General features: G+C 38.6%; 2 protein-coding genes across 10 annotated transcripts; one reads left to right on the top strand and one right to left on the bottom strand.

The window, feature by feature from the left end:
- Positions 1 to 338: 338 nt before the first annotated feature.
- LOC104239666 (kinesin-like protein KIN-5D) lies at positions 339 to 7058 on the top strand. 9 transcript variants are annotated; one of them, XM_009794411.2, is made up of 23 exons: positions 341 to 514; positions 736 to 990; positions 1119 to 1248; positions 1536 to 1691; positions 1769 to 2245; positions 2509 to 2606; positions 2686 to 2842; positions 2937 to 3006; positions 3109 to 3185; positions 3281 to 3334; positions 3452 to 3532; positions 3619 to 3730; positions 4001 to 4087; positions 4188 to 4363; positions 4669 to 4830; positions 4906 to 5013; positions 5123 to 5281; positions 5377 to 5460; positions 5788 to 5993; positions 6101 to 6202; positions 6283 to 6392; positions 6462 to 6613; positions 6698 to 7058. In XM_009794411.2, exons 2-23 carry the CDS (start codon positions 812 to 814, stop codon positions 6908 to 6910), a joined length of 3150 nt encoding a protein of 1049 aa, XP_009792713.1. In that variant the 5' UTR covers positions 341 to 514; positions 736 to 811; the 3' UTR covers positions 6911 to 7058. The 9 variants fall into 9 exon arrangements, with proteins under 9 accessions (XP_009792668.1, XP_009792713.1, XP_009792660.1 ...); XM_009794366.2 differs by having other exon boundaries at positions 339 to 514; positions 799 to 990; positions 2937 to 3185; XM_009794358.2 differs by having other exon boundaries at positions 2937 to 3185.
- A 1093-nt stretch (positions 7059 to 8151) lies between these two features.
- LOC104239702 (uncharacterized) lies at positions 8152 to 14065 on the bottom strand. Its single transcript, XM_009794422.2, has 3 exons — positions 13671 to 14065; positions 9302 to 13497; positions 8152 to 8609 (listed from the first exon to the last, which is right to left on the bottom strand). Exon 2 carries the CDS (start codon positions 13434 to 13436, stop codon positions 9333 to 9335), a length of 4104 nt encoding a protein of 1367 aa, XP_009792724.1. The 5' UTR covers positions 13437 to 13497; positions 13671 to 14065; the 3' UTR covers positions 8152 to 8609; positions 9302 to 9332.
- Positions 14066 to 17669: the final 3604 nt, after the last annotated feature.

The following is a 17669-nucleotide window of genomic DNA, read 5'->3' as shown; positions in this document are numbered from 1 at the left end:
AAGTGTTACTTTCGTTTTTCGTGAATCAATTAACAAATCTTTAATTTTTTAAAATTACAATTAAAATATTATAAATTATAACTATGACAATATGGTGAAAAAATTAAATATTAATTAAAATTTATATAATTTGGGGCGGAGAAAGTAATGTTATTCTTATCTCTCGAAAATCAATATTTTTCTCTAACTGAAATGCTTGATGACGAAACTTTTATGGCGCTTTCTAAATTAATAAATTGATTTTCTTTTCTCTGATGTCCCCAAAAAGATATAAAATATTAAATTGATAACTTGAGTAAATAGAGGCCGAATTTCTTCTACTTGGCTCTTATTATGTTTAAATTTAAATCTTCTCCGTTCACTACACTCACACACACTCTCTCTCACTTTACATTTCTGAGTTTCTCTCTCTAGAACATTCGCCATTACCGAAATATTCGAAGCTCTCAACGGCCGGCAACTACTTCAGTGTCTGCAAGTATACACACACATACACTTCTTGCATTTTACTTTTGTACGTATCTGTAATTGTAAATGCATCTATTCTACTCATCCTTTTTTGTATTTTTATTTATTTTTACTAGAAATTTTCGCATCGGTAAGTCGTTTTCGATTAATCATTGAATTCAAATCCACATTTTACTTCTCCGTATATATTTGTTGCTTGTTGTGGTATATATATAATTTTTTTTAGATATATTCATTTATTTGTTTGTTTTTATGTATTATTTTCAGCTCAGATTTGAATTTGAACTGACTTACGTTGACTAAGAGAAATAAGGTTGTGATGATTTGAAGGATAGCTAGAGGAATGGAGTCATCACAATCGCAGCAACAGAGAAGAGGAGGCGGTTTAATTTTGCAGACGCCGCCGCGGTCTAGCGATAAGGCGGCGGCGAGAGATCTGCGATCGGGGGAAGGGAATAATAATATGAGTGGAAAGCATGACAAAGAAAAAGGCGTCAATGTACAAGTCATTTTGCGTTGCAGGTCAGTTAAAATGAGTGTAGTGTACTTTGGAGTTGGTTATACTTTTACAAAGCAAACGACGGCAATGTACTGATGTTGAATGGAACCGTATAGTTGATTGGAATTTGCCATGGTGTGAATATTTGCAGGCCGTTGAGTGAGGATGAGATAAGATTGCACACACCAGTTGTGATTTCGTGTAATGAGGGTCGAAGAGAAGTTTCTGCTATTCAGAACATTGCTAATAAGCAGATTGACAGAACATTTGCCTTTGATAAAGTATGATATTTCACATCTGATTTCTCATTTATCTGTTAGCATCATATTCAAACAGATTCACGATAGGGAATATGGACCAAAAGAAATGTAAAATCGAATAAAGTAGAGCAATATCCATTTTCCTATTACATTTTTAATTTGTTTTACTAAGTTCTAGTGGATCGCTTTAGTGTTTTTAGTGTCATTACACTTTTATGTTTTTATTTAAATAAAACTCTCTAATTTGTTTTTACTTAATCATGATTTTCATAAAGACTCTAACTTGATGCTGGATAATTCTGTTGTAGGTGTTTGGACCAACATCCCAACAGAAGGACTTGTATGATTCTGCCATATGGCCTATTGTTTTTGAAGTTCTAGAAGGATATAACTGCACCATTTTTGCTTACGGGCAGACAGGAACTGGGAAAACTTATACCATGGAGGGAGGGGGAAGAAAAAAGGTTGGTGGTGTTGATAGAAATGTGTTTGTTTCAACTAGTTGTTTCTTCATACTAATTGTTAACGTTGCCCCATTTAGAATGGGGAGTTTCCAAGTGATGCAGGTGTTATCCCCCGTGCTGTTCGGCAAATTTTCGAGATATTAGAAGCTCAAAATGCTGAATATAGCATGAAAGTAACGTTTTTGGAGCTATATAATGAGGAGATCACAGATCTTTTAGCTCCTGAGGAATGCACAAAGTATGTAGATGATAAATCCAAAAAACCTATAGCGCTGATGGAAGATGGTAAGGGTGGAGTTTTGGTAAGAGGCTTAGAAGAGGAGATTGTTTCCACTGCAAATGAAATTTACAAGATCTTGGAGAAAGGTTCAGCGAAGAGGCGTACAGCAGAGACTCTTCTTAACAAACAGAGCAGTCGTTCTCACTCTATTTTCTCCATCACAATTCACATCAAGGAATGCACTCCAGAAGGAGAGGAGATGATTAAATGTGGCAAATTGAACCTTGTTGATCTTGCTGGTTCTGAGAATATATCACGTTCTGGTGCAAGGGAGGTGAGAGTCTGAGTACAATAATCTGACTGTCAAGCCATTGCATTTGGCAGTATTCTTAGCGCATGTAAACATAGTTTAAAGAAACAATAGAATGTCCAGAGTACTGTTTTAGCAATGTCTCAAATTTATCTTTTGTTCTTGACAGCTAATCCCTAGACATTCTGCTATCTAAGATCTCTATATTTACTGACCTTTTTCCTTGTCCAGATTTTTTCTTCTTAGTTATAGTAATCAATAGTAGGCTAAAATTTCTTTTGCTGCAGGGCAGAGCGAGGGAAGCTGGTGAAATCAACAAGAGTTTGCTTACACTTGGTCGTGTTATAAATGCTTTAGTTGAGCACTCTGGTCATATCCCATACAGGTCTTCTTTAATCCAGATCTAAGTTATTATAGAATGCTTTTAATGCTTAGATATTCTGACAAAGAATTGCAAATCTCAGAGATAGCAAATTGACAAGGTTGTTGAGGGATTCGCTGGGAGGGAAAACAAAGACATGCATTATTGCAACAATATCACCCTCAGTTCACTGTCTGGAGGAGACACTGAGCACTTTAGATTATGCTCATCGTGCCAAAAATATAAAGAACAAACCAGAGGTCAGTTTTCTGGACATTTATTACCTAAAGAATGTCTCTTTACCTTTGCTCTCTGATTTAAGTATCCTTCAGTTTTCTTCTGCTGCTATTTCAGATTAACCAGAAGATGATGAAATCTGCAATGATCAAGGATTTATACTCTGAGATTGACCGACTGAAGCAAGGTCTATATTTCTATCTTCCTCTCTTTCTGTATATAAATATATATCTTGCATTGATAAATTATTTGATAACATATTTTGTTTGTTCTATTTTAATGCCGACAGAGGTGTATGCGGCACGAGAGAAGAATGGAATTTATATACCAAGAGACCGATATCTTCAAGAAGAAGCGGAGAAGAAGGTTCAGTACTGTTTTCTGGATCTCATGATTGCTTGCATTCACTTTACATGCTTGTTTAATACTCCTATGGTTAACTTGTCAGTATCCTCTCTCAGGCAATGTCTGAAAAGATAGAAAGAATGGAACTTGACTTCGAGTCCAGGGACAAGGTGCGCAAGAGCTGAAAAATCTTGAGCATCCTTATTTTCTTATTAAAACTGATAACTTTTGTAAAAAAAAAAAATTGATAAATCATAACTCATTACCCTGTTGCCTTCTGCAAACAGAAACTTTTGGAACTTCAGGAACTGTATAATTCTCAGCAATTGTTGACAGCAGAATTGGGTGACAAACTTGAGAAGACAGAGGTTAATGGAATTCTGACCCCAACTTATTCCACATCTTTATTGCTGACTCTTTCTCATTGAATTTTCTATACTTTTGTTTCTTTCAGAAAAAGCTTCAGGAAACTCAGCATACACTGGCTGATCTTGAAGAGAAACACAGGCAGGCAATTACAACTATAAAAGAAAAGGAATTTCTGATATCTAACCTCCTAAAATCTGGTAAGCTTCATCCTCTATGCTGGGCGAAAGGAGAATTCTTTTTGCTAGTCAATCTCTTTGGAGAAGCAATGTATCTATACAAATAACTCAAATTATTTTAACATTTTCAAAAAAGTGAAATTGGTATATGGGTATGTTACATTTGTATTTAAACATTAGTAAATTTAGATGTAGCCATAATCATTAGGCAGTGAATGTGTGGGGGTTTATGTAGAATAATTTCACTTTTAGAGTTGTGCATTATATCTGGAATTGCATGTCTTCTACCAGAAAAAGCACTGGTTGAGCAAGCATTTGAACTTCGAGCTGAACTGGAAAATGCTGCATCAGACGTGTCGAACTTGTTTGCCAAGATTGGTATGTACACAGTGTTTAAGACATGACGAATTTTCTTGCTAAGAAAACAATGTTGCATGACTGCATCAAACTCCTGCATACTGATAATGGTTGATATCAGAGCGGAAAGACAAAATAGAAGATGGAAACAAAGTTCTCATCCAAAAATTCCAATCCCAATTGACCCAAGAGCTTGAAGTCCTGCATAAGACTGTCGCTTCTTCAACCACACAACAAGAGCAACAACTCAAAGGCATGGAGGAAGACATGCAGTCCTTTGTTTCTACAAAGACTGAGGTATTCCTGACTCAAATGTAGAATTAACCTTTAAAGTACCACACTCAACGTAACATACTAGAAAAATTGCATGACATGATACCAAAAGGAAGTGGGAATATGTAGTTTTCAGATTTTATTTGTTGCAGTATTTACTAAAATAAATTGAATTAGGGAGCATATATTATTACTTGAACCTGCTATTTTGACACAAAAAAATTACATGCTTAATAAGCCTAGTGCATCAATTGTGTAATAGGTTCAAATACTTCTGATAGAAGTTGTACTCCTATTAACCAATATTACTTTCTGGTCTGCTTTTTCAGGCAGTGGAGGAACTTCGCAGCCGTCTAGAGAACTTGAAAACTATGTTTGGTTCTGGTATTAAAGCTTTAGATGGTTTGGCCGGGGAACTTGACGGCAATGCTCAGTCAACCTTTGACCGTTTAAATTGTGAAGTTTCAAAACATTCTTCTGCTTTGGGAGAGGTGCGTATCTTTTATGTTGCTTTTAGAAATTCTAGCTTATTTTTTTTTTATCTGATCTCCTTTTTCCTGATGTAGCTTTTTAAGGAAATTGCTTCTGAGGCTGATATCTTGGTTAATGATCTTCAAAAAAGTTTGCACAATCAGGAGGAGAAACTAATTGCATTTTCACAACAACAACGTGAGGTATCAATAGTCAACTATTTGTGAAGCACGTATAATCTTCACTGATTCTATTTTGGATCTTTCTTTCTCCTTCTTGAGTAGAGCTTATAAATTTTGGATGCCTTTATAGGCACACTGCGGGAGTATCACAATGTCAAGGTCCATTTCTCAGATTACTGGGAACTTCTTTAAGACTTTAGATATGCATGTGTCTCAGTTGGGTGAAATAGTGGAAGAAGCACAGACAGTCAGTGACCAAAAATTCTCTGAACTAGAAAATAAGTTTGAGGCAAGCGACTTCATCCACCAGCATATGGCTATTTATTAAACAAAGGTTGATATGCATTTTTTAACCTCATTTTATTGCGGATCTCTCATTTTTAGGAATGTGCTGCCAATGAGGAAAGGCAAATCTTAGAGAAAGTGGCAGAACTGCTTGCTGGATCAAATGCTAGGAAGAAAAAGCTGGTAGGTCATCAATTTATAATAAAGATGTGCATCACAATTTTTGATGTGGCTAAGATTGCACAACTCTAATCTTGAGCAAGATGATGATACACTATCTTCATGAGAAGTCTTGTAGGTGTTGTAGACAGCTTGGGACTTCCTTTTCTCTTATCTAGTTTTATGCTTGAGTATGTGCTTACTTGCTTGTAGTCAGTGCTCATTAGTCAATAATTGACTTATTACATTATTGAGCAGAAAATCCTGCATCCTGAATCACAATCATTAATTGACTTTGATCTACTTTAGGTTGCAATAGCTAAGTGAATTTTGCATGGCTATCTGTTCTAGGTTCAAACCGCAATTGATGACCTTAGAGAAAGTGCCTCCAACAAAACCAACAGACTAAAACAAGAGATGTCAACCATGCAAGATTCAACTTCTTCAGTTAAAGTCGAATGGTCCAATTACATGGAAAAGGCTGAATCGCACTATCTTGAGGATACTGCTGCTGTGGAAAATGGGAAGAAAGAAATGGAGGAGGTGCTACAGAATTGGTATAAACTCAGCATATATTCCATAATATCTTTGAACTGACACTGTTCTTTGATGTCTATAAATCTTTTTATCATTCTTTCTGCTAACCTGGAATATGGATGTGCAGTGTGGAAAAGGCTAAATTGGGAGCAAAGCAATGGACAAATGCTCAACAGTCTTTATTGAACCTAGAGGAGAGAAATGTTGCTTTTGTTGATGAAATTGTTAGGTTAGTTGACTAAATGACTGTTCGAGTGTTCAGTTTCTTAGTTGTTATGTCTTACTTAGACTGAGTACGGTTTCTTTTAGGGGAGGAATGGATGCAAATCAAGCATTGCGTATGCGATTTTCATCTGGTGTGTCATCCACCCTTGAAGACACTGATGCTGCTAGCAAGCACCTACTCTCATCTATTGACCGTAAGCTATCAAGATTAGACGTTAAGAGATTAACTTTTGTCTTTCAATTAACTTGATTAACATGTGCAGATTCTTTACAACTCGACCGTGATGCTTGTGCAAACCTTGATTCGACGATTGTTCCTTGTTGTGGAGAGTTGAGAGAACTAAATAGCGGGCACTACCACAAGGTGGTTGAGATTACAGAATATACTGGAAAATGTCTTTCACAAGAATACGTGGTAAGGATATTGCATCAAAAAATACTTAGTTTGTAAAAAATACCCTGTTCTTAGTCTCTCTCAAACTGCTTCTAATTATGCTAGGTTGATGAACCATCATGCTCGACTCCAACGAAGAGACCATTTAATCTTCCAAGTGTTGAATCTATTGAAGAACTAAAAACTCCTGCTTTCGAGGAGTTGTTGAATTCATTTTGGGATGGAAAATCCTCAAAGCAAGCAAATGGAGATGTAAAGCATATTGCAGAGGTAGCTCCTTTACGAGATTCAAGAGTTGCCCTCACTGCTCTAAATTAGAAGAGTTCAGACTTTAGACATAATATAGGAATTAAGGAGAAAAGTTGTACATAATATATATGTCCTTGGATATCCATATACTCACCTATACGTAGTGGATATAATTTTATCTCTATTCTTTTTACTTAATTTTGGTATTGGTTTGGAAGAGTTTCACTTCTTTGAAATTCTTGTAGGAAACAGAGTTGGAGTTCCTGAGACAAGATGGAAATATGTAGAGCCCGTTTGAATTAGCTTATTGTAAATAGCCGATAAGCTTGAAATGCTGAAAAACATTTTTAAGTGCTGAAACTAATTTTTTAAATAAGCATTTACGTGTTTGGATAAATGTGCTAAAACTGATAATAACTAGTTGATGTGTTTGGTAGAAAAGTGCTGATAAGCTATTCTTTTATTAAAATGACTAAAATACCTCTAAAACTTTACAAATGATTATCAATTAAAAAATTTAAGGATGAATAATGAAAATAGTATGAAGAGAAAATTAGAAAATTTATTTTGGGAAAAGTATTTTGTGAATTCAAAAATATTATTAAGGATAATTTAGTAAAAGCTTTGGTCAAACTAAAAGTGCTTATGACTGATTTTAGCTTATAAGCACTTTGGGTGTTTACCAAATACGTAGATAAGTCAAAAGGTGCTTATAAACCAGTTTCCAAACACCCTCGTAATGTTTGCACTTAACATTGCAGTTAAGTTTGAAGTGTCTGGATGCGACGTTGATAGAGTTAGTAAATTTAATTTGTATCATTTCTCAATGTGGAAACATTAGTAGACGATACACGTATACTGAACACTGCAATTAGGCTTTGAAATTTTCAGTTAGACGTCTGAGCAAATTACGGTTAATCAAACTACAACTGCTCAACGCTTCCCCTGAATAGGAAGGGCACTGATTGAATATGTTTTTTTAAAACTAGTTCTGCAGGAATTTTGCTCTTGAAATTTTAATAATCTAACAATCTCTCCCTTGTTGTAACAATCTCTCCGGAAACAGCCTCTCTACTCCCTCGGGTTAGGGGTTAGGGGTAAGGTCTGCGTACACTCTACCCTCCCAAGACCCCACTTGTAGGATTTTACTGGGTTGTTGTTGTAACAATCTCTCCCTTCTGTTATCATTGTTAAACAGAAGTGCGTCCCAATCACATATTAACAAAGAAAAGGACCTGAATAAATGTTGTACGAGAGAAGATCTATGTATGAATGCAGTTGTAGGAACATGGGCATTAGGCAAGCACAAAGATCACAAGACAGACTTATTTTCATTTATCTCATCTAACTTAGATGTATGTACATAAGAGGGTGTACCACATGGAATCTGTCGCTTCTCAATTCAGAACAGTGGTTGCTACTGCATTCTGGTTTCATATGAATATGCCATCTAAATATATACTGGAAAAAAAGAACAAATGAAAAAGGGACAGCGAAAAAGACAAGCCATTATGGGAAAGAAAAGTTGTGCAACAGCAAGCAATTACCACCTGCAGTTTACATATCAGAGGCTCCCCATTTTCTCCTTTTTAACTAGAATGAATCTACAACTGAACCGCCATTGCAAAAATACACCCCTTAGCGTGGCCAAAAACTGGAACTGTTGGAAGTGGATGAATTTCAATGAGCATAACGGACAGTATGTTTTGTTAGAGCCATCTGATGATCGACATCTCCTGTCTTCAGGTGGGGAATATATAAGGCTTTTCTGCAGTAAAGACCAATTCAACAGTAGGTTAAGGAGAAAAAGTAGTACAATTCCAACACTCCGCCCCCTTCCCCCCAGAGGTGGAATCAACCAAAACATTGGATCGAAGCCTGAATCACACTCATAAAAGGGAAATCCAAATGTATAACTTTCTGACCTACGTTCACCATTTATAATAAAGAGAGCACTATTTGTTTTGACAAAACTTCTCAAGACAGAAACAGCAAGAGACTAAAAACATGACGAGAGACCAGGTCAAGTTGTTAGTGTAAGCTAGAGCCTCAAGTCCCAAAAACTATGTTAAGCTTTTTGCATATTGCAATGAAACTGACAAACCTTGTGGTTCAACCAAAAAGATTAAAGTGCAAATACCATCGAAATACTCGCGGTTAATATTTTACCTGTAATTCAGCAATATGCATGCTTCACTTAAAAAATTCCCCCATAAAAATGTAAAAGTGACACAGAATTCCAAATCAGATAATTACAAGTCGAACTACAATCAAACAACTTTAAAAGTTCAAAGTACAGCCAAATATACCAATCAACCAAATTAAATGTTTAAATAAGTTGCATAACATAAAGAACCTTAAATACAAGTTTATAGTTCAGAGTGGATTGGAGGTAGAAAAGGAAATTGAATCCATTGTAAAAAGTAGTAACACGTACAAAATGTGAACGGATCAAAGTACCTGGAAGCTTGTGACAGAGCTCTTTCCACAATCAAGCAGGTGGTTCTCCACCACACGTTTCATCATCAAAATTATCAGTAGAGTTCTGCTGACATAACAACTTATTTCCTTCTCCAGGAGTTGAGCAAAGAGTATCCCAATCCATCAGAGAAGAACTACAATGCGTAGCACCTTGTTCTAACACATGGCTGCTCTTAATGTTTTCCTCCACTTGATCCTTAACATCCTCATAAGCAAGGTCTGTTCGATCTTCATCCATGTTTGACGGCTCAACATTGAGATCTGAACTCAAATCAAAACCGTTTTGTTCCCCTGTGCCGTGATAAGCAATGGTCACTGCTACTTGGTCAGAGGGTTCGGGAGCTTCTTTCTTTTGCCTCTTCCATTTCTTTGTAGATGAAGTACCATCATCCTCAAAATCTTCTTCTTCTCTATCTCTATGTAAGTAAACCCAGAGCTTCTTCTCATTATCAAACTGTACACAAGGATCACGTTCATAATGCAAACGGTCCAATGCACCACTAACAACTTGATTGACTTGAGCATCAGATACCTCTTCCACAATATACTGTGAGTCTCTGATTAAAGTGCAAACATCTGCTCTAGTCCCTGTACTGCCAGGCAACCTAGCAGCTGCATCTCGCACAAGACAGAGAATCGTGACATGGGCAGGACGATCCTTTTTAAGCATAAAGTGATCACGGGCTTTTGAAGTTGGCTTGCCACCGCATCTTCTCAGAGGAGCAACTATTGATTTTTTCCCATCAATAGCAGTGTAGGAGAAGGCCCTGTCAGGAATTGAATACCTAAGGAATTCCTCTTTCCGGAAATACTCTCTGACTTCTTCAGAGCTTGGGCCAATGGTACTCAGACTCTTCTGAGCTCGCAAGTCCCTGAACCGTTCCTTCTCATCCAAATTATATTGCATCAATGACAACGGAGGGTCAGGAAGACTTCCTATCTGCCGTAGCGTTTCCTGACCATTTTTCAGCCAATTGGCAAACGAATCAACTAACTTCACAAGCATTTTATGGGGAAGACCCCACGCTTCTGGAGATGTGACTTCCTCCATAGGCTCATGATCAGATGAGTCGGGACTCACGGGACCAATCCAGGACCAACTTTTGGTGGCTTTTTCATAGACCACAAGTGGCTTCCATCCTTTTGCACCTAGTGGTGCTGTTTTGGAAGAAAATATTTTGAGTACTCCTCTGACCAAATCATGGAGAGGTTCTTGAGTCTCAAGAATACAGGGGTCACCCGGGTTTGATCTCACACGGTTAACAATTTCCTGCACACAGAGAGAGGGCACATTTGCTTGAGTGGAAGGTGGAGAATTGTCACCATCTAACTCTGAAGGTGGTGCAACTCCGTTAACAGCTTCTTGCTTGATACCATGCTCCTCCACGGCATCCAGTCTTCCAGCATTTCCATCTACAGCCTCTTCTGGAAGCAAAGTAATCATTGCCATACGAACTGCTGAGAGAAGATGAATGATGGAGAATGAGAAGCCAGTATGAACTGTAGGGGTAATCAAAGGGAATGGCTTTTTTGGAGGTCGGCTTTCCACATCTACATCTTCTATCATTTCTGAAGTTGGAGATCTGGGAACTCCCATTAAAGAAGGCCATGATTCATCCTCCAGCTTCTTTTTACCCCGCTTCGTGGACAGATCATCTTGTCGCTGCTGGATTTCAGCATAGAGATGGTCAGTACCATCTAGCTCATCCATGTATGGGGTATCAGTTTTGACTTTCCGCTTCTTCATGACTGAATTGCAACCTGTTAATAGCACATTAGATTTTTCATGATGATCACCAGCACGTGTGTCAAGCATCTGACCTTTCTTTGAAAATTTGGCAGAAACTCCACTTTTTTTAGTCGGAAACCGTGTCCGCAATGAGTCATCCTCCTGAAACTTCTGATCTTGCATATAGTTTGACTGCAGGATATCACGGCTAACTTTTCCTTTATGTTTCTTCTCTCTGGTGGATGCCATGTGGAACCTTTCAGTATGGCCCCCTTGCAAAGGGCCATTCTTGGCTAGCTTGTAGATTGGTTGCTCGTCGTCATCATCGTCGTCATTGTTGTTATTGAACTGGGTTAGACCAGAGAAATGATTTCTAGCCAAATTTCTGGTGGAGAAACTACTCAAATGACCAAGATCATGCATCTTACCCATCGGCTCTGCTCCCAAGCCAAGACTTCCAGTTTTCTTCGAGTGGAGAAGTTCACCAGAGTCATTCACCATCCTAAAGGAATGAAATGAGCTATCACGAGCCGGAATACTACACTTATCCTTTTGAGAAAATTTAACCTTTTTAGTATCCAATGCGGACATCAAGTTAGGGGAACCACTGGGATATGCCCACTTGCTCCTCATTAATGGATTATATTCCTCATCCTCATCACTTTTTTCTGATGATTCAGTTTCAGTTTCTTCAATATTCGCAAATACCCTTCTACCTCTGGTTCCGGAAGCATCTTGTCCGCCATTCTGCATTTTTGCCCTGACTTTCTCAGGGAAGGCTGCCTTTGCCCTATAGTCTGACTGAAACAACTTATCGTTGAACTTGCGATCAGGATATTCTTGATCCACCTTCCACTTTTTGCCTTTTACATTCAAGTTACCAAACTTATGGGATGGGTTGGTAAAATAGGTGTCCTCTGGTGCTTTACTTGGCCAAAACTGTTCACTTCCACCTGCTAGTTCCATCCCACTTCCCTTCAGTGACACTTTGGGAATACGGATTTTCCCATAATTATTCATCTGCTCTTCAGAGACAAACTGTGGGGGACCATCAGCATACCTGTCCTTTTTCCCAAAATCATATGCAGTTCTGGCATTGCTGGGCTTTGCGGTCAAGACCTTAATATCTGACAGCTGGTTGACAGTATTGTTCCTGCCGTAGGCATAAGGATCATTCTTCAAAGGCATAGGCACGCCCAAGAAAACATCAGCACATTCTTCCATTCTAACCCTTTCATGCTTCTTCCCCGATTTGACACTCCCACTTTTATCAACAGCCCCTGCTCGTGAAAAGTTTCTCTCTCTCTGCACGTCCACTTCGTACATCCCATCCTCCTCATCGTCGCCATTCAACTGATCTCTCATTGGGACAGCCATCCCAGAATCATAGCCCATTCCTTTAGCACGACGAGAAAGAGGCAATGCAGAATCATATGGCCCAGATGATTTGAGTTCCATTCCTTTTGAGCCATTTCCACCTACCTTGAATGTCCCTCTTAGGTTCTGCTTTCTGTATCTGGTAGCTTCCGAAGAAGCCATTTGCCTAAGAGAAGAAGAATCCAAGGCTGACCCTTTCCCATATCCAGAATAACAGCCCATATCCTGCCCAAGATTCCGATCTTTTGTTCTTTTGCCCCACAAATTATCACTAAATTCCTCTCTCTCGGATCCATCACTTTCCAGTTCTTCCATCTTCTCATACATTAGAATCTTCTCGTTCTTCTTAATGTTCAGCACTTGCAGCTTCTCCTCAATACTATACCCTGGACAACTGAGCCAAGCATCTCTTATCTGACAAAGATTACTGACAATTGCATTCTGATGGTTTCTGAGGCGGTGATAATGCTGTCGCTTCTGAAAGAAAATTAATCCTTGGCGATAAAGCGCCACTCTCGGCTCACATAACCCGCCCTTCAACATGTTAAACAGCTTATCAATGGGACTTCCAAAATGCAAATTATCACCCGCGAGAAGGTCTTTCAACGTTCTCATGAACGTTTCCTGGTCCATGTCAGGAAGAAACTGAGCAAGATTAAACCTTTCTTCCTCAGACAACACCTCATTCCAAACATCCAATGACAACACATCGCCAAGCCCCGAAAGATCATACAATTCAAAGGGAATGCTACATGTTTGATCCCCAATTTGACAAAACTCCTCCCTAGACTCACCTAATTCCAACAAATCAAAGTCATCTGAACCCGCCCCCGAATCACAATCATCAAAGTAATCATCATCATCATCATCCTCGTCATTAGATTCAACTTCACCCCCGTTTCGCCTCTCAAACTCCTCGTCCTCACTCGACATAGTGTCCTTACTATGAGGAGAAAACTCGGAAAAATCAAATTTTGATGCCTTAAAGCTGCTCTTTTCGATCACCATTCAACATAAAAATTACCACACTTTTTAAACCAGTGAATCCTTGAATCCAAAATTCAAAACCCTAGAAAATTAAGCCAAAAAAATAACATGCAAAATTCAGAAATCCCCAATACCCAAATGATAAAACTTTAAAAAATTTAAAACCCATCTCTTAAACACAAAGACACAGATACCAAAACACATATATACGATAGGTGTCAAGAAAAAAAATTAGAGATAGGATAGAAAAATTACCTTGAAAATGGATGAAACCCAGACGCAGGAAAAGAAGCGAATAGAAGAAAGGAAAAAGGAGGCGACCCAAAATTGCTTGATGGAAGAGAAAGAAACCCTAGAGGGGCGGAAGAGAAGAGGCGGTTATATTGTGCTATGCGAGAGCACAGTAAGATTATTACTATAGAATGAACAGGAAAAGGAAAAGGAAGAAGAAGAAGAAGAGGACGTGGAAGGTGGCGTAGCCGTTCGATTGAAACATGAAATGACGAAAAAGGACATTGTGAGAGATAGAGAGGAGTAGAGCTTGAAGGAGATAGAGAGAGTGTAATAGAGAGAGAGAGAGGGGGGTGGGGGTGGGGGGGTCGAAGAAGAAGGGTGGTGAGTCAGTAACTGAGTCAGGAACAGAGTTGACTCGGGTGTGGGCCATACCTACTTAGCTATCTAAATTACAAGACTAACAGGAGTGAATTTTACCTGGTACCTACGGACTACTAATTGGTCGTGGCAACAAAGAACAAAGCCTTACACGCCACTTATGCTTTGGACACAAATCATAAATGCACTAGGAATCTAATAATTTTGGGATAATGAAATTATATTTATTTCGTATTTAATTTTAGTTGTAGGCATATAAATTTTATTAAAATTAAATCCGTAAAATAATTTGGACTATATAATTAGATTAGTTATATAAGTTTAATATATATAAATTAAATAAATAAATCTTAATCCATTGGACTAGTCCACTTAATTGGGCTAAAGTGATGAGCCCAATTCATTAGGCCCAAGATTTCATCTTCCTAGAGGCCCAAATGAATAACCACGTGTCAAATGACGTGGCACGCCAAGTCAAGCGGAAGAGCCAATAGGATCGTGACACATGTCAAAATGACAAAGCATGCCAAGTCACATTAAAAGGCCAATGAAATCGCGCCACGTGTGCAAGTGACATGTTCTCGCCAATCAAATACGGTCATGTCACACTTCAATTTGATTGGCCGGAAAGAGTTTGTTCTTATCATAACTCCTCTCTCTCACAACTATAAATAAGGGTCTTCATAACTCAATAAAGACACCAGAAGTTATAACAAAAAGCAAGAAAGAGCTCGTGGATCAAACGCTGCAAATTTCTCCACAAGATTCAAGCTTCAATCAATCAAGTTCAATCTCAAGAACGAAGAACAAATCAAGGTCAAGTTCAAGCAATCAAGCTAAAGCTCAAGAATAAGATCATCTATGATGACCCAAAAGGCCATCACTTGTTTTGCAAGTGTATTCAGTGTTTCGAGGCCTAAAAACCTCCCTTTTCCCCACCTTGATTTACATGCGTGGTCCGGACCTATATCCGGAAAGCCTTCTATGTGAAAATATGAGAAATAGAGATTTTAGAGCTAAAATTTTGATTATGGTTGACTTTGGTCAGCATTTTTAGCAAACGGACCCGGATCCGTATTCTGACGATCCCGGAGGTCCGCAGTAAAATATGGGACTTGGGCGTATGCCCAGAAATGAATTCCGAGGTCCTAAGACTTAGAAATCAATTTTTGAAAGAAATTGTTTTACTGAATTATCTAAGAAATAAAGAAAAGAATTAATGTTTGAAACCATTGTTATCGGGCCCATATTTTGGTTACGGAGCCCGGAACAAACTTGTTATGGTATTTGAAAGATAACTGTAAAGTTTGGTGAAAAACAGAATTTATTTGACGTGAGTTGGACTTTCGGTTGAAGAGTTGTGAACTTTGAGAGTTCTTGATGAAAATGTTGAGTTTTGAGGTTTAATTCATGATTTTCATGTTATTTTGATGATATGAACGCACGAGTAGGTCCATATGATGTTTATGAGTTAGTATGCACACTTGGTTTGGAGTTCCGAGGGCTCAGGTGAGTTTCGGGTAGGTTCCAGGATATCTTAGTCTTAAAACCAGAAGTTGCAGGTCTCTGAACCCGCCAGTGTGGTCCGCAAGAAAACGTGTGCGACCGCGGAAGAGGCCAGTGCGGTCCGCGGTCGACCTTGTGCGGTGCGCGGTGGAGGGCTGTGTGATCGCAGTCGACTTTGTGCGGTCCGCACAGGGGCACTAGACTGCAGTATCCTCAGGAAGGACTGTGCAGCCGCAGTCCATTTTGTGCGGTCCGCACAGGGGGTCTGAGAGGGGTATATTTAGACGGGATTTTAAGTTATTTTTCATTTTTCAAAACCCTAAAAACATAAGAGGCAATTTTTCAAAGAACCTTTCTTCTCCAAAACGTTGGTAAGTGATTTCTAACTCATTTTCTTCACTCCTTAATATCTTTTAACATGATTTCAACTCAAAATCAATGATTTTCATGGGGGAAAATTGGGTGTTTTGGGTAGAACCTAGGTTTTTAAAAATTGGGGATTTGGACCTCAATTTGAGGTCCGATTTCAAATGGGTTCGTGGGGGAATGGATAATCGGGTTTTGGTTCAAACCTCGGGTTTTGACCATGTGGGCCCGGGGGCGATTTTTGACTTTTTGGGTAAAACTTTAGAAAACTCATTTTCATACATTCAAATTAATTCATTTAGCGTTTATTAATGTAACTAAGTAACTTGTGATTAGATACGAACGAATTGGTGGTGGAATCAAGGGGTAAAGCTATAATTGAATTGTGAATTGTGTTCGTGGCATCGAGGTAAGTGTTTGGTATAACCTTAGCTTGAGGGATTAGGAGTCGAGTCCTATTTGCTATGTGGTAATTGTTGAGTACGACGTATAGGCATAGTGCGAGTATCTATACGTTGGTGTCTAGCATGCCCGTGAGTCTTATATTGTGATTATCATGACTTCGTTGTGTCTTTCATGCCTTGGTAATGGTTTCTACTTGTTGTGTAAAATTTGTGGAATGAATTGTGACATATGAACATTGAGGAGCGTTGGCTCAAGTTGTATAATGAATTGTGAAAGTATATGTGATAATTGAACCTCTAGAGCATTGGCTCGAGTTGTGAAGTGAATTGTGAAGTAAAAGTGAGAAAGAGAAGAGATCATTATGTTGTCGCCCTTGCCGGGCTATTATTAATTTATTCGTTATCTCCCTTGCCGGGATGTTGAGGTTATTGATGATGTTCCCTTGCCATGATTTATTTGTTGAATTGTTGTTCCCTTGTCGAGATCTTTATTACAATTTTATTTATTCCCTTGCCCTATTGTTCGTGCATTGTTTGTTTGGGTGAGGAAGAGTGTTAAAGCATGAAGGGTGATGCCGTGCATTGTTTGTTCTGTGAGGAAAGAGTGTAAAACATGAAGGGTGATGCCGTGTATTATTGTAAGGAAAGAGTGTAAAGCAAGAAGGGTGATGCCATGCCACACGATGTACCATTCCGCACTGATTTTATTGATTATATGGTGAGGAAAGAGAGTAAAAGCACGAATGGTGATGCCGTGCACATTTTTATTATATGATTGCTTTGGTGAGGACGAGAGTAAAAGCACGAAGGGTGATGCCGTGCATTTGTTGATTTCTGATTCTTTGTTGATATCCAAGTTATATTGTTTCTTTCATTACTTGATGTTTTTCTATTCGGAATTGTTATCTCCCCCACAGTATGTTTCCCCTCCCATATTGTCAGGTTTTTTCTGTATTTCTTCCCGCTGTATATGTATTTGAACTACACAGGTTATTTGGTAGTCTTGTCCTAGCCTTGTCACTACTTCGCCGAGGTTAGGCTAGACACTTACCAGCACATAGGGTCGGTAGTGCTAATACTACACTCTGCACTATGTGTAGATCCCGAAGAAACTTTTGGACCGTAGTGTGGAGGCTACCTTCAGTCCACGCGGAGATCCAAGGTAGACCTGCAGGCGTCCGCAGGCTCTAGCGTCTCCTCTACTCTTATTTCCTATTTCATTTTCCTTTTATTCAGAAACAGTGTATTGTCATTTTCTTCAAACCTTGTATGTAGTAAATCTTAGACCATCTCTGACACTGTGACACCAGGTTTTGGGTGCTTTAGGTTTTAAGAGTTGTAATAGATGCAGATTTCAGATATTTAG

This window comes from Nicotiana sylvestris, chromosome 11 (genome assembly GCF_000393655.2).
Source record: "Nicotiana sylvestris chromosome 11, ASM39365v2, whole genome shotgun sequence".
NCBI lineage: Eukaryota > Viridiplantae > Streptophyta > Magnoliopsida > Solanales > Solanaceae > Nicotiana > Nicotiana sylvestris.
Note: the sequence above shows the minus strand (reverse complement) of the source record. Positions and strands in the feature narration are given on the sequence as shown.

What these genes read in the sequence shown, in the direction of transcription:
- LOC104239666 (XM_009794366.2), top strand. Translation starts at nt 812, where the DNA reads ATGGAGTCATCACAATCGCAGCAACAGAGAAGAGGAGGCGGTTTAATT. An exon ending in GAACATTTGCCTTTGATAAA is followed by an intron (nt 1,249 to 1,535) that starts GTATGATATTTC and finishes ATTCTGTTGTAG; the next exon opens with GTGTTTGGACCAACATCCCA. An exon ending in ATTCTTCTGCTTTGGGAGAG is followed by an intron (nt 4,831 to 4,905) that starts GTGCGTATCTTT and finishes TTCCTGATGTAG; the next exon opens with CTTTTTAAGGAAATTGCTTC.
- LOC104239702 (XM_009794422.2), bottom strand. Translation starts at nt 13,436, where the DNA reads ATGGTGATCGAAAAGAGCAGCTTTAAGGCATCAAAATTTGATTTTTCC.